Source organism: Sciurus carolinensis, chromosome 2 (genome assembly GCF_902686445.1).
Source record: "Sciurus carolinensis chromosome 2, mSciCar1.2, whole genome shotgun sequence".
NCBI classification, from domain to species: domain Eukaryota; kingdom Metazoa; phylum Chordata; class Mammalia; order Rodentia; family Sciuridae; genus Sciurus; species Sciurus carolinensis.
The window spans coordinates 146,260,743-146,277,152 of record NC_062214.1 but is presented as its reverse complement, the minus strand read 5'-3'; the positions used below and the strand labels follow the sequence as shown (position 1 = coordinate 146,277,152).

Here is a 16,410-nt window from a genome sequence, read left to right as displayed (position 1 = left end):
GGTGGCAAGAATGGAGGAAGGAGGGACTGTGTAGAGGGAAAAGAGTGGTGGAAGGAGTGGGGGAAGGGAAAAATAACAGAATGAATCAAACATCATTACCCTATGTAAATGTATGATTACGCAAATGGTATGCTGTTACTCCATGTACAAAAAAAAAAAAATAGAATTGATAAACCCTTAGACACACTAACAAAGAGAGAAAGCTCAAATTACTATAATTTGTGATGAAAAATGAAATATCACAACAGATTATTACTGAAATGCAGAAGATTATTAGAAACTATTTTGAAAATTTATACTCCAAAAAAAATACAAAAACTTGAAGACAATGATAAATTTCTAGAGACATATGATCCACCCAACTGATACAGGAGGACATACACAATTTAAACAGATCAATTTCAAGAAACAAAATAGCCTATCAACAGAGAAAAGTCCAGGACCAGATGAATTCTCAGCTGAGTTCTACAAGACCTTCAAAAAAGAATTAACACCAATATTCCTCAAATGATTTCATGAAATACAAAAGGAAAGTGTCGGGGTGCCAGGCTAACTGAGGCACAGTTAAGAGCCGCGGAGTCAAGATCCAGACCCTGGGAGTTGGGTAGGAGCAGGCTTGTGGCAAGCTGCCTGCAAACACGTTTATTGCAGGAAAAACCATACATTTTATAGACTTTTAGCTCAATCACAATGTGCCAAGGGGGATCAGACCACTAGGCCCCTATACAGGTTCCCTTGGTAACACTAGGTCAATTTGGGGGCTGTTGTTTACTTTCCTAAGTGGTCCAAGCTGAATGCTCCTCTCTGCAAGTTTACACACTTGAGACATTAACTGCTGTGAGCCAAGAACTAGGATTTCTCCCAACAGGAAAAAACCCTTCCAAACTCATTCTATGAGGCTAGTATCATCCTTGTACCAAAACCAGACAAAGACATATCAAGGAAAGAAAACTTCAGACCAATATCCCTCATGAACTTAGATGCAAAAATTCTCAAAATTCTGGTAAATTGCATATAAAAAAGTGCACCACAATCAAATGGGATTCATCCCTGGGATGCAAGGTTGGTTCAACATACGGAAATTAATAAATGTAAAACATCACATCGATAGAGTTAAAGACAAGAATCGTAAGATCATCTCAATAGACATGGAGAATGCATTTGACAAAATATAGCACCTCTTCATATTCAAAATGCTAGAAAAACTTAGGGACAGTAAGAACATGCCTTAACATTGTAAAAGCTATCTATGCTAAGCCCATGGCCAACATCATTCTAAATGGAGAAAAAGTGAAAGCATTCCCCCTAAAAACTGGAACAAGACAGGATGCCCTTTCACCACTTCTATTCAATATCGTCCTTGAAACTCGAGCCAGAGCATTCAGACAGACAGAAGAAATTAAAGAGATATGAATAGGAAAAGCACTCAAACGATTTGCCAATGAAATGATTCTATATTTAGAAGATTCAAAAAATTCTACCAGAAAACTTCTAGAAGTCATAAATGAATTCAGCAAAGTAGCAGGATATAAAATCAATACACATAAATCAAATGCATTTCTATACATAAGCAACAAATCTACTGCAAGAGAAGTTAGGAAAAATACCTCATTCACAGTAGCCTCAACAAAAACAAAATATTTGGGAATCAGTCTAACAAAAGAGGTGAAAGACCTCTACAATGAAAACTACAGAACACTAAAGAAAGAAATTGAAGAAGACCTTAGATGACGGAAAAGTCTCCCAGGCTAAAGGATAGACAAAAAATATCTCAAATGGTCATACTACAAAAGGTGTTATACAGATTTAATGCAATTCCTACTAAAATCCCAATGACTGTCTTCATAGAACTAGAAAAAGCAATCATGAAATTCATTTGGAAAACTAAGTGACCCAGAATAGGCAAGGCAATCCTTAGCAAGAAGAGTGAAGCAGGAGGCATCACAATATCAGACCTTAAACTATACTACAGAGATATAGTAACAAAAATGGCATGGTATTGGCACCAAAATGGACATGTAGACCAATGGTACAAAACAGAAGACACAGACACAAACCCACATAAATATGGTTATCTCGTACTAGACAAAGGTGCCAAATATATACATTGGAGAAAAGATAGCCTCTTCAACCAATGGTGCTGGGAAAAGTGGAAATCCATATGTAACAAAATGAAATTAAACCTCTATCTCTCACCCTGCACAAAAATCGTCTCAAAGTGGATCAAAGACTTAGGCACTAAAACAGAGACCCTGCTCTTAATAGAAGAAAAAGTAGGCTCAAATCTTCATCATGTCAGCCTCAGATCTGACTTCCTTGACAAGAGTCCTAAAGCTCAAGAAGTAAAATTAAGAATAAATAAATGGGATGGATTCAAACTAAAAATCTTCTCATTGATTGTAAAGAAACAATCAATAACATGAAAAGAGAGGATTTAGAATGGGAGAAAATCTTTACCCATGTACCTCAGATAGAACACTAATCTCCAAGTTATATAAAGAACTCAAAAAACTTAACACCAAAAAAACATAACCCAATCAATAAATGTGCTAAGGAACTGAACAGACACTTCACAGATGAAATATAATCAATCAACAAACATGAAAAAATGGTCATCATCTCTTGCAATTAGAGAAATGCAAATCAAAATTGCTCTAAGATTTCATTGTCAGAATGGCAATTATCAAGAATACAAACAATAGTAAGTGTTGGCAAGGATGTGGGGGAAAAGGTAAATTCATACATTGTTGATGGGACTGCAGATTGGTGCAACCACTTTGGAAAGCAGTATGGAGATTCCTCAGAATAATTTGAATGGAACCACCCTTTGACCCAGCCATCCCACTCCTGGGTTTATACCCAAAGAACTTAAAATCAGCATACTACAGTGATGCAGCCACATCAATGTTTATAATAGCTCAATTCACGATAGCTAAACTATGCAACCAACCTAGATGCCTTTCAACAGATGAATGGATAAAGAAACTGTGGCATATATAAACAATGAAATATTACTCAGCCTTAAATTAGAATGAAACTATAGCATTTGCAGGTAAATGGATGGAGCTGGGTACTATCATACTAAGTGAAATAAGTCAATTCCAAAAAACCAAAGACCAAATGTTTTCTCTAATAATCAGATGCTGATCCATAGTGGGGGTTGGGTAGAGAAGAATGAAGGAATTTTGGATTGTAACAGAGGGGAGTGAGGAGTAGGATGGAACAGTGGGGATGGGAAGGATGGTAGATTGACAGACATTATATATATATATGTATGGAAAAAAATTTTTTAAAATATTTACCACTGTCAAAATTAAAAAGATAATTAAAAAAATCAAAGAAAATAAAAAAAGAAAGTCACACACATAAAGTATATGCTTAAGGAGTCTTCTGATTTCTACTCTACCATGTAAGGAGCTTAGTAGTCATCACACCATCCAAAACAAGCAGACAACAAACTGAAAATTCAATCAATAAATCCTCTTAGGTTCATCAGAGAAGTGAGGTCAAAGGCCAAACCTTGCCCCTCAAATCAGACAAACAGGTAGATGCATAGAATCACAATTTAGTGAAGAATGCTGTGCACAGAAACCTGTAGGAAACCAGTACTGGAGTAGGAAAACTTAAGCTGTAAAGGATAAACTACAGGAGGCTGAACACTAACAAGTGTGAAAGTTAAAAACTGAGGCTCAGGCAAGTTATAGGAGAGTCCCCACTTTTTTTTGAGTTTACCTGCAGGATTTCTACCATGAATTCACATTGAATAAAGGAGAAAAATCCCCTAAGCTTCTGGCAGAGGTAGAGGAAATGTAATCATCTTGAAATATAAAAATGCATTGTCCTTTTTAAAAAATATTTATTCAGTTGTTGATGGACCTTTATTTATTTATTATTTTATTTATATGTGGTGCTGAGAATTGATTCCAGTGCCTTACATATGGGAGGCAAGTACTCTGCCACTGAGTCACAACCCCAGCCCAGCATTCTATTCTTAACAAAGGCCCTGACCTGCTGGGGTTTTATCAAAGCTGTACTGACTTGGAGGATAGGAAACATCCAACTCCAACTCCAGTTCTTTCTAGACATCTTTGCTATGGAAGGCAGGGGAGGGAGCTCAAAAGCACTGATAAAATCTGGAAGAATAAGTAGGGAAAGAAACTGGTGAAGTTCACAGGGACAGAGACACATCAAAAAACTGACAACTAACATAAAACTAAAGAATACTTACCTTCCTCCCCACACCTTAACACCACATGACCCTAAGACCCATTTGCCACAATTTTGTCTAACATATCATATTTGCCTTTCAACAAAAAATTACAAGGCATACTAAAAGGCAAATAAAATAGTTTGTAGAAAATGAACAAATATTAGAACCAATGTCAAACATGGTAGGAAGTTTGTAATTATCAGACAAGGAATTTTTAAAAAACCTATAATTAATATGCTAAGGGCTATAATAATGGAAAAAGCAGACAACATGCAAGAACAGATGAATAATGGAAACTGAGAGTTGAACATTCTATGAAAATGCCCAACATAAAGCTAGAGATCAAAAACATTATAATATAATTAAGGAAAGTTTTTGATGGTCTCATATCAGTGATACAGTCTGGATATGACTAAGGAAAGAATCTCTGAGCTTAAGGATATGACAATAGAAATATCCAAATTTGAAAAGCAAAGAGGAAAAGACTATAAAATAATAATTATAGTTAAGAAACTATCTATAATGAAATTAAGATTAAGAAATTATCTATAATATAAGATGATATGAAAGATATGAAAGAACCATGAGAAAACTATAAAAGGTATAATATACATATAAGTGGGAAGTCTGGAAGAAGAATAAGTGGGGGAAAAAAAGAAAAAATATTTGAGGAATAATGACTAAGAATTTTCCTAAATTAATATCAGAAACCAACCACATGTCCAAAAACTTAAGGAACAATAATTGGAATGCGTGAAAAACTACATGTATGCATATTATTTTCAAACTACAGAAAATCAAAGATAAAGATGAATTCTAAGAAGAAGAAGAAAAAAAAAAAGCAGCCAAAGAAGGAAAACTGCCCTTACATACAGAGAAGCAAAAGTCTCAGAAACCAGGCAATCAAGAATGGAGTAAATTACAGTGTTGAGAGAAAAAAAAAAAAGAAAAAAGAAAAAACCAAACCAAACCACCAACTTTAGAATTCTGTACCCTGGGAAACAATCTTCAAAAGTGAAGGACAGCGCTGGGTCATAGCTCAGTGGCAGAGTGCTTGCCTAGCATGTGTGAGGCACTGGGTTTGAGCCTTAGTACCATGTAAATAAGTAAAATAAAGGTATTGTGTCCATCTAGTTTAAAAAAAAAAAAAAAGGTGAAGGACAAGTAAAGACATTCACAACAGAAACTGAGAGCATCTGCCAATAAAACCTGCCTTGCAAGACATGTTAAAAGAGTTCTTCGGATACAAGAAAAATTATACAGGTGAGAAATATGGCTCTATTTAAATAAATGAAGTGTCCTGGGGAAGGAAGAATTGAAGGCAAAACTGAAGACTTTTACTTTTCCTATTTTGTGTATGAAAAAAAACTTTATTTACAAAAACAGATACTGAATTTGGTGGTTCCTCAAAAGGTAAAACAGAGTTATCATATGATCCAGCAATGCCACTCCTACGATATACCCCAAGGATGAAAAACAAGTTCAAATAAAAACTTGCACACAAATGTTCACAGCAGCTCTAATAATAATATCTAAAAGGTGGAAATAAGCCAAATGTCCATCAACTGAAGAATGGAAAACCAAAAGGTCTCATATCCATACAATGGAACAGTGGTCAGTCATAAAAAGGAATGAAGTATGACACATGCTACAATGCAGATAAACTTCAAAAAAATGTGCTAAGTGAAGAAAAACAAAAACAAAAAGCCACATGGTATAGGATTTCATTTATATGAAATGCCCAGAATAGACAAATTTATAGTGAAGAGGAATACGGCCGATTGAGGATTTAAGTGTCACAATTTGGGCAGAAGAAATTTAGATTTTTATACTGAGGGCAGTGGGAAGTCCATCAAGGTTTTTCAGTCAAGAAGTTGGAAAACCAGATTTGCTTTGGGGAAACATAATTTTCAGTACATCCAGATGGTGGACTCAGAGAGCAAGATTCTAAAAACAAAAGGCTTTGCAAAATACTTGACTGGCTTATAGCACACAAATAGAACTTAAAGACAATTTCCCATGGAAAGAAAAAGTTGACCTAGTGGAAGTTTTCATGACTGACAGACTCTTCTTTCAAATAGGAACAAGTGACTTTTAAAATTTTTCATAAAGAAATACACTAAGGACCATCATAAGGATTCAGCTACCAAGCTTAGAAGGAGATTGATCAAACTTATGCTATGTTGATACAAATATGGCATAATGAATCCCACTATTATGTTTAATTATAATGTACCAATAAAAATACAAAAAAAGAAACATTAAAAAGTGGAAAGTAGATTCTCATGTTTTACCATTTTTTCTTTGTTCAACTCCTTATTCTTAATTGATCTACCAAGAGTTCAAAATAATAGCAACAATATATTTGATTAAATATACTTACATGTGTGTGTGAGCACATGTAAACGCACATTGCAAACTCTAGGGCAATCGCAAAAAAAAAAAAAAAGGAAAAAATGGAAGTATGCTAAGAGAGACAAAAAAATGGAATCATATAAAATTCTCAATTAAAAGGGATGGGATGTAGCTCAGTGGTAGAGCATGTTCAATTCCTTGGGTTTTATCCTCAGCAAGGCCAAAAAAGAAAAAAGAAAAATCTCTATTAAAACCATAAAAGACACCTATAATCCCAATGAGTTAGAAGGCTGAGACAGGAGGATGGAAAGTTCCAGACCAGTCTCAGCAATTTTAGAGAGAATTTCTTCATCTAAAAATCAAAAAAGGAAAAAAGAACTGGGGATGTAGCTCAGTGGCAGAGAGCTCCTGGGTTGAATCTCCAGTAAAAACAAACAACTAAATAGCTTTCTCTCAGCAAAGGAAACTATCAGCAATGTGAAGAGAGAGCCTACAGAGTGGGAGAATATCTTTGCCACTCATACTTCAGATAGAGCACTAATTTCCAGAATATATAAAGAACTCAAAAAACTCTACACCAAGAATACAAATAACCCAATCAACAAACGGGCTAAGGATATGAACAGACACTTCACAGAAGAAGATCTACAAGCAATCAACAAACATATGAAAAAATGTTCACCATCTTCAGTAATAAGAGAAATGCAAATCAAAACTACACTAAGATTCCATCTCACCCCAATCAGAATGGCGATTATCAAGAATACAAGCAACAATAGGTGTTGGAGAGGATGTGGGGAAAAAGGTACACTCATACATTGCTGGTGGGGATGCAAATTAGTGCAGCCACTCTGGAAAGCAGTGTGGAGATTCCTCAGAACTTGGAATGGACCTACCATTTGACCCAGCTATCCCACTCCTCGACCTATACCCAAAGGACTTAAAATCAGCATACTACAGAGAGCCACATCAATGTTCATAGCTGCTCAATTCACAATAGCCAGACTGTGGAACCAACCTAGATGCCCTTTGATTGATGAATGGATAAAGAAACTGTGGTATATATACACAATGGAATATTACTCAGCTATAAAGAATAATAAAATTATGGCATTTGCAGGCAAATGGATGAAATTGGAGAATATCATGTTAAGTGAGATAAGCCAATCTCAAAAATCCAAAAGACGAATGATCTCACTGATAAGTGGATGATGACACATAATGGGGGATGGGAGGGTGGCAAGAATGGAGGAAGGAGGGACTGTATAGAGGGAAAAGAGAGGTGGGAGGGGTGGGGGGGAGGAAAAAAATAATGGAATGAATCAAACTTCATTACTCTATATAAATGTATGAATATGCAAATGGTATGCTGTTACTCCATGTACAAACAGAAACAACATGTATCCCATTTGTTTACAATAAAAATAAGTTAAAAAAAACAAAAAACAAAAAACAAACAAAAACATAAAAAGGCAAAAAAATATTGAAAAAAACAGGAACAAAGAACATGAGCAATAAACAGAAAACAACAAATATGGCGGACATTAATCTAACTACATTAATAATCATTTTGAATGATAATGATTTAAAATATACCAGAGATTGCAGAGTTAAAAAAAAAAACAACTATAAGTTGTTTAGAAGAAAACAACTTTAAATGATAAAGACTAAAAGTAATGGGATGGAAAAAGACAATCTGTAAGGTGTATGTACCTAACAACAGAAGTCACAAATTACATGAGGGAAACACAGAAGTGCAAGGAGATATAGATGAACCCACTATTATAATTGGAGTTACTACTATTCTATCAAAAATGGACAAATACACCAGGCAGAAAATTCAGTAAGGACACACTTAAACTCAATAACACCATCAATGAACTGGATATAACTGATTTCTATAGATGACTTTATCCAACAGCAGTTTACATATTCTTCTTAAACTCACATTGACTATTTGTCAAGAATATAGCACATTCTAGGCCATGAAACACATTTTAACAAATTTAAAATAGAAATGATATAATATCTGTTCTTAGATCACAAATGAATTAAGCTAGAAATCAATAAGAGAGAAGAGCTAGAAAATCCCCCAATACAACACACACTTGTAAATTACACATGGGTCAAAGAAGAAATCTCATTTGAAAAATTTTAAAATAAATTAAATGAAAATGAAAATACAACTTCTCAAAATTTGTAGGGTACAGTGAAAGCAGTGCTTAGAAAAAGTAAAGCACAGAATGCATGTATTAAAAAAAAAAAAAGACCTAAAATCAATTGAGCTTATACCTTAGGACTAGAAGATGACTAAATTAAATACAAAATAAGTGGAAAAAATAAATTTAAAAATTAGCATAAAAATAAGTAGTCAAAAAAGAAAATCAACAAGACTAAAAGTTGTTTTGAAAAGATTAATAAAACTAATAAACCTTCAGTAAGTCTAAGAAAAAAGAGACATAAATTACTAATATCAAAAATGAAAGCAAAAATATCAGTACAGCATACACAGATGTTACAGGAATATTATGAACAAATCTGTGCTCACAAATTTGATAATCCAAATGGAATGGATCAATTTCTTGAAATGACAAAACTCACACAGGCAGAATGAAATACCAGGACTGTGATTTTAAACACACTACATAAATAATCACCTTCCAAACCAGAAAGCACCAGGGTCAGCTGAGTTTACTAGTGAATTCTACTAAACACTTAAGGAAGAAATTATACAGATCTTCTACAATATCATTCAGAAGATAGAAGCAGAGGGAATACTTCTACTTCATTTTAAGAGGCCAGCATATGAACTATATGATCTCAACTATATGGAATTCAGAAAAAGGTAAAAACTATGGCAACAGTAAAAAGACCAGGGGTGGCCAGGGGATGGAGGAAGGAAAAAGAATGAACATTCATAGTACAAAGGATTTTTAGGGCAGTGAAACTATTCTTTATGTTACTACAGTGGTAGATACCACTCAGGCACATTTGTCAAATCCCTTAGAACATACAACACAAGAATGAAACCTAATATAAACTATAAACTTCCAATGATAAAGATATGCTAATTTGGATTCATTGATTATAACAAATATACCATTGTGTACAGGACAGAGTGGGGTAGGTTGTTTATGTGTGTGGACAGGGGCACATGGGAGCTATATATACTTTCCATTTAAAATGTTGCTGTAAAAATTGTTTTAAAAAATAAAATTTGTTAATTTTAACATATGTATATGTACTTTAAAAAAACTGCACATATAAAAATATTTGTATATTTAGTCTCTGCTCTTTCAACTAAGATAATTTCCAATGTAGTTCTATGGACCATTTCTAAGAAAGGAACTATAACTTGATTTCTGGGACAAGTTTTAGTTTTATACAGCATCTTTCAAATATAAAATACATCTACACAAGCATTTCAGATATAAACTTGCTTTCTGATTCTTGTAAACTGGGTCAGCACCAGAATCTTAATGTACCCACTGACATCCTGAACTTGACACATCAGTTTTAAGATTAATGCTTACAACAAATCATCAACTGCCAGATGCTGTTTACAGTATATGAGAATAATCATACAACCAGACTACATAAATTTGAAAAATATTTCCAAAAAATCTACAAATTTTGGAACAGGAAAGACCACTAATATTTCATTTTTGCTTGAGGTCTACTGTAAAAAAGTCCAAACTACATACAGACAGACTCTGATTCCGATTTTTCAACTGTATGATGGTGCAAAATCAATGTATTCAGTAGAAACCATATTTTCAATCTTGATGTTTTTCTGGGCTATCAATTTTCTATTACCTATTCTCATTAATTTGCTGTCTTCTCATAAATCAGAACATGCTGCTTCTCAAGTCTGAAATTCACCTGGACCCAGCCACATTTAGAAAACTCTTACTCATCTTTCATCCCGCTGTACCAATCAAAACTACCCAGACAAAAGAAAGAATTTATGAAAAATTTGAACATAAAACTCTGGGATAATTCTAACTATAAAAAGAACTGTAAAGAAATCTTGAACTTGAGAGTGTAGTTAGTTATCAGTCCCCAGTAATTTTTTTACGTATTGCAGGAAACACCATATGAATAAATATAACTTATTGGGAACTACAGTTTTATTATGGGAGATGAGAGATTCGAATATGGAATAAAAAAAGATGAGGAACATCCCTGTACTGATGGATTTGAATTGGAGGCATTAACGTAATTTTTTTAAAAAATAAAGATTCTGTTCACTGAAAGATTCAGTCCATAATGGAAAGAAATAGCAATGAGCAAATCTATACCATGCTTTGGTTTTTAAATACCACTCTCCAGTAAAGCAGTATTAGGCCACTTGAAAAAATAGCTGATTCCAGGTATGAAGCAGGAAAAGTACAAAGTAAGCCCGGGCATCATGTTAAAAAATGTTAAGAAAGTGCTCAAAGACTAGAGTCAAGCCCCAAGGACATAGGAGCCAGTCACTGGTCAAATAAGGAGCAATTTTAGGATCAAAAAGCTAAATTTTTTTTTTTGGTAATGAGAAATCAGGATGTACATAATTATTTATTACACATATAAGAAAAGATAATTTCAGGTAACAAACAGAAGAAATGTTAGAATTTTTTCTTTAATTACCCTTTTTGCAGCCTCTCACTGCAAGAAATGATGCAGGTGTAGAATCCTTTAGTGGATGCTAAAACCAGTGAGTAAAAAGTTGTGGGGGTATTCACAGGGTCTAAAAAATATCATCCTACAGATTATACACTAATTATAAAATTAAAAATAATATTTACAATGGATTTGGTTATCACCACCTTAACTGAATGATTAAATTAAGCATTGATAATAGGGGAACAAGCTGATAAAAATTTGCCTTGTAATGTGATGTACTATGAAGTTCATATGACATATCTCCTATGTAATATTTTTATTAAAACTGTTTATCTTGAATCTAACCATAAGGAAACAGATTTAAAAGGTAAGACATTCTATAAAACTATCCTAGACTCTTGTTAAAAAGTCAATGTCGTGAAAAAAACAAACACAAATATGTAGTACAGAATGCTAGATAAAGAAGACATATTAGCCACATGAACTGGATCCTGGATGACAAAAGTAAAACAAAAAATATAAAACACACTTTGGGGACAAATGAAGAAATTTAAATGCAGGTTATTGGATGTTACTGAATTGCATTTAATATTTTGAGACCAAATATTAATATTATGGTTATTAGAAGAATGTTATTCTTAGGAAATATTTTTGTAGACATTTAGGACTGAAATATCAAGATGTATTCAACTTTCAAATTGTTTAGCAAATACAGCAAGGTGTTAACAACTGGTAAATACTGGATACTCATACTCTTATCTGTAGATTTGGAATTTTTTTAAAAAATATTTTTTTTAGTTGTAGAAGGACACAATACCTTTATTTTATTTGTTGATTTTTATTTAGTGCTGAGGATTGAACCCAGTGCCTCACACTTGCTAGGCAAGAACTCTTCACTGAGCCACAACCCCAGCCCAGAGATTTGGAATTTTTAAAATAAAAGTTTTGTGGGAAATCGCAGTTCAAATGTCACTATCTTCTCTACAGTTTTTTCTACTTTTCTAGCCGAATTATTGTTTTTTCTATCTTCAGTATTACCACAGGACTCTTTATATACTATTCCAGTACTTAAATTTTGTTAACACCTTTTCCCAAAACTGTGTGTAAGTGGTTTCATCCTCATTTCCAGAACCTAGTTCTTTATCTGGTGCCCACTAGGGATTCGGTGTTTATTGTATGAATGCAGTAACTGACATAACAAAATAATAAGTCAAACTTGGTATTGCCCATCTCACACTGGGCCTAAAATTTAATCAATCAATCGATAGATCAATCAATTAAGTGGGAAGCCTATTACGTAGTCTTATACTTGACTGGTACCACTATAATGGATACATCAGCATTTTAATTAAAACAAAGTATAACAATACTCAAGCAGCCTCACTCTTAAGTCATCACAGGCGTATTTTCATTTTAATTTCTTTCAGTTCAAATTAAGAAAATTAGACAAGCATACCTGCTCTATATCCTTGGAGTTGGAGGCCTGGTTTTCTCCCAGAACTCCAGGCTGCTCATTTTCCCATGGTAATTTATTTTTTCCTTTTCCTGCACTTAATACCCTCCGGGTACAGACAGTTGGACTGTAAGATCCATACATTTGCATGCTATCCCTGGTGTGATCACCACAGAGACAGTGTGCACTCTGAGTTCTGTTACCAGCCAAAAGCCAGTCTGTATCTGCTCCATGTGCCAAATGGTTTGACCTACCCTGAGCAGAAGATGGCATGAGTATTGCATATTCCACAAATCCTTGTTCTGTTAGCCTTGGTAGGGTTTTTCTAGCCAATCTGGCCTGCACAGCATTCATCACTCCATCTCCATTATCTTGCAGTTCAATAGTATCTACAGCTTTAAAAAGGATGCTGGTTTTACCTGAGCCCATTGATGATGCCAACACAGCAAAGGCTTCTAGAGCTGCTTGGCGTACCCTGCGTTTGCTATCTACAAGAGCTGGGGCAAGATCAAAAGACAGTTTGGGTAAATCGAAATCCTCACTGGGATAAGTCAGGAGGGAGCAGATGCAGATGTTCACCACCTCCTCTCTTACTCTGGAATGCTTATGTTTAAGATGTTCCAGGAGTAAACAAAGCACCTGTTGAGGACCTACTTCTTTCATTAGTTTGAGGAAGATTTTCATGTATTCCTGTTTGATCACCAACTTGTTGTCTGCTAGTACTTTGACAGAAGCTGCTATAACTGGTCCTAAGAATTGTTGGACCTGCTCTCCAAGGCGAATGACTAGTAAATGCAGGACCTGAAGAGTGCTATGGACCACTTTGAAGTTAGAATCGTCTAACAAATTATACAATAAGCTAATGAAACCAACAAGACTAGAATAAGGGGTAGAGCTAGGGTTAAATTTTCCCAGCACCTGCTTTAGTTCTTCAACGGCCTGAGTTCGGTTCTTATAGTCTTCCTGATCCAATAATCTTGAATGCAGCTCCTGAGGAATAATCCCAAATTTAAGATTGCTATTGCAAAGAGTCACTGCACAAGGGACGGAGTCTTCAGGAAATCCAGAGGCTTCAAGTTCCAAATAATAAGGAACTTGACTTCCAAACTGGGTCTCCAATCGGCGATTGTAGTGTCTCCTCAGTGCAGACGGCAGACGAGAGATATAGGATTGAAACCTCTCTTGGCCAAGTCTCTCCCCGATTTGTTGAAGGGCAGAAAAAGCTGTATCTGATTCTTCTTCTATCTCCTGATCACCAAGTTTTCGGGCCAGAGATATTATTACCTCGGTGAGATCCAGGCCGAGCAACAAATCCTCAGGAGTGAGCAAGATGGGGAGCAGTAGTGCAGTAGAAGCTCTAAGTCGGCCATCGGTACTTTCCAGACCCTGATGTATTAGCGTTCTCAGCACCTGTCCAGAACTACGTTTCAGACATATGTGCAGGATCTGCAGCGCATCTTTCCGCAAAGCTGGATTCTCTTCTCGTAAGGAGACAACTAGTTGAGGCAGAAGTGCTAAACTAAAGGCTTCTTCCAGCTGGCCTGCCTCCCCCTGACCTCGGAGAACATCCGAGAGAAGCTGCAAGCAGAGTCGTTTCTCATCACTACCTCCTTCCACAAGCACTCGGCCCAGGGCCCGATACAATGCTTCCTTGCGTCGGGGGAAGCCAAGTCGACCGCCCCGCCGTGGCAAAGCAGCCTGCAAAGCCTGGAAGGCCTCAGAAGGATCTGGGGCGGTGCGCAAGAGCTGAAGAAGCCGAGTCTCCTCTTCATCTCCCCCTGACACACCACCTCCAGGTCCAGACCAACTACTGGAGACTGCCTCTGCGGGCAACAAGAGAGTCGAGGCCAGAGGCGAAGGTGTAGGGGGACATGAGCCGTGGTCCCCGGCAGCTCCACGGCAGTAGTAATTTTTCTCTCCTCTCATGGTGCTCTCAACTCGACTATCATCAGTCTCTGGGGCGGAAGGGCGACTGCAGCTCTGGAGGCGACAAGTATATACGGATGAGAGGGGCGGCAGCAGAAGCAACGCGGATGGCGCAGCCGCCATGGAGGGTGGTCAGGTAGCGAAGGCTGGAGGGAACCATTGCCATCTCCGAAGGGCTTGATGAAGCCCAGCCCTCCACTTTCTCTCCAAGCCCCAAACTGCTGAGGAGGAAAAGGAACCGCTTGAGCCAGCTGCCAGGCCGCCTCCTACTCCCGGAGGCAGCCTTTGGCAAAATGGCCCCCGCTAGAGTCCCGGACCCCACAGCTGCCACCGGGCGTAACCAGGAGCACCACGTGACCAAACCGATCGCTTCCATGGTGATGTACTCGGAGTGGACCTCTTGACCCGGAAATCGACCCGCCGAGATGAATGCTGGGTCATGTAGTCCACGTCAGGTGTTAAGACAAGGCTGAAGTCTTCTGGAAGAGGAAGTCAGAACGTTGGAACGTAACTAGAGCGGAGAGGAGGGGGTGAGGCATTAGGCGGAAGTGACGCTATCCTTGCTCCGGGCGGAAGTTCCCCGCCCCACCCGTAAGAGTTGAGGTTTGACCACAGCGAGTGAGGATCCTGTCCCGGCTTCAATTGTCCACGGCTCCTCCTCCTGTCGCTGCAGGTGTGATTCCTGGGACTCAGGTATTTTCATTTTGCTGTCCTCCGGCGGCGCAGCATTTGGCAAAGTTTTACCCGAATGGCACTGGAGCTAGTGAGAGAGGTAAAGGAATGGACGGGAGCAGACAGGGAGAGGCGACATCTTCTTGTGCAGGGCTCGTTACCGTTGCAAACGCGTTACTTTATACAACCCTGAATAAGTGTGATCCTTTCCTTTTCCTATCCGCTTATCCATACAGGAGGTTCCGACCAAAGCTAGGCTCATAGACGGGGTACTTTTTTTTTTCAATTCTCGATCTTCGGAGACCTTATTTACCCCGCTTTCCTCCCTTGTCCCCTTTTGGTACTTCCCTTAACCCTCTAGCTGTGGAAGGTCAAGGGTTTTCTGTCACTTTTTCTTACCGCCATCACTTTTAAGTTCTCTTTAAAACGTGCGTAATCTGGAAATGAATGTTTCCCCTATAACTAACCGCCTCCCCCTAGACGTTCTCAGTCTTTCCTAATGCAGTTCCTCTGTGGGACTCACCCTTTTCCCCGCCTCCTCTCTCTGCCACCCGACCTCCCAGCAGGATCCTCAAGCCTCTCTGCAGCCTTTTAGTTTCCTAGAGACAGAGATTGCAAAGACAATTTCAGTAGCGATGGAAGTTCTTGGCATTACGGTCCTAAGAGAATTCTGCCCTGTGGATGTAGGGTTGGTAGATGTTTCTTTGTTTTAGGCGAACTGAGAATTCGATATGCATTTTCTCCTTGCAAATGAAACAAATGGATTGAAGAGCTGGAATATCTTAGTATGAGGCTGAATATTTCAGAGTGCGGAAGAGCGATATTTTAAAAGGAATAATGCAATTGCTTTAACCCAGTGAAAAGATTCAAAGTTATAAATTGAAGTCCCACATTTACACACTTCAAATGCAAATATTACTGCCTTGTTCTGTATTGGATGGGATGTCTCAAATAATTTTTAAAATCCTGGAATAATTTGGTCATATATGCTAAACCCTTTTGTAATGTTTCTGGCTGATGCAAGTTCAAAAATTATTTCTGAATTTTGCCTTATAACAATTTGCATATCATAGGGTTTTTTTTCCCTTTGGGAATAGAGGCCATGTAAATTTGTATCCTCTATGTGTTGGTTTAAATTCAGAGTGGTTTCTTCCTTAGTCATTTTGTTGTATACATCAAAATGAAT

At 37.0% G+C, this 16,410-nt stretch overlaps 2 protein-coding genes across 10 annotated transcripts in view; one reads left to right on the top strand and one right to left on the bottom strand.

The window, feature by feature from the left end:
- The window catches only part of Togaram1 (TOG array regulator of axonemal microtubules 1), an 88,098-nt gene extending 73,205 nt beyond the window's left edge, over positions 1-14,893 (bottom strand). For 6 of the 7 annotated variants that reach the window (XM_047539628.1, XM_047539632.1, XM_047539630.1 and 3 more), the window contains exon 1: positions 12,630-14,893. In XM_047539628.1, coding sequence (XP_047395584.1) covers positions 12,630-14,675 — 2,046 coding nt within the window. In that variant the 5' untranslated portion in view covers positions 14,676-14,893. The remainder of the gene's footprint in view (positions 1-12,629) is intronic. The other variant, XM_047539633.1, reaches the window with a different exon arrangement.
- Positions 14,894-15,123: 230 nt separating this feature from the next.
- Positions 15,124-16,410, top strand: part of Klhl28 (kelch like family member 28) — a 33,068-nt gene continuing 31,781 nt past the window's right edge. The window contains exon 1 of one of the 3 annotated variants that reach the window (XM_047542103.1): positions 15,124-15,245. Coding sequence is in view for 1 of the 3 variants with exons in the window: in XM_047542102.1 (XP_047398058.1) it covers positions 15,301-15,324 (24 nt within the window). In the remaining 2 variants the exon portion in view is untranslated. Of the gene's footprint in view, positions 15,325-16,410 lie in introns of all 3 variants that reach the window. The other 2 variants (XM_047542104.1, XM_047542102.1) reach the window with 2 other exon arrangements.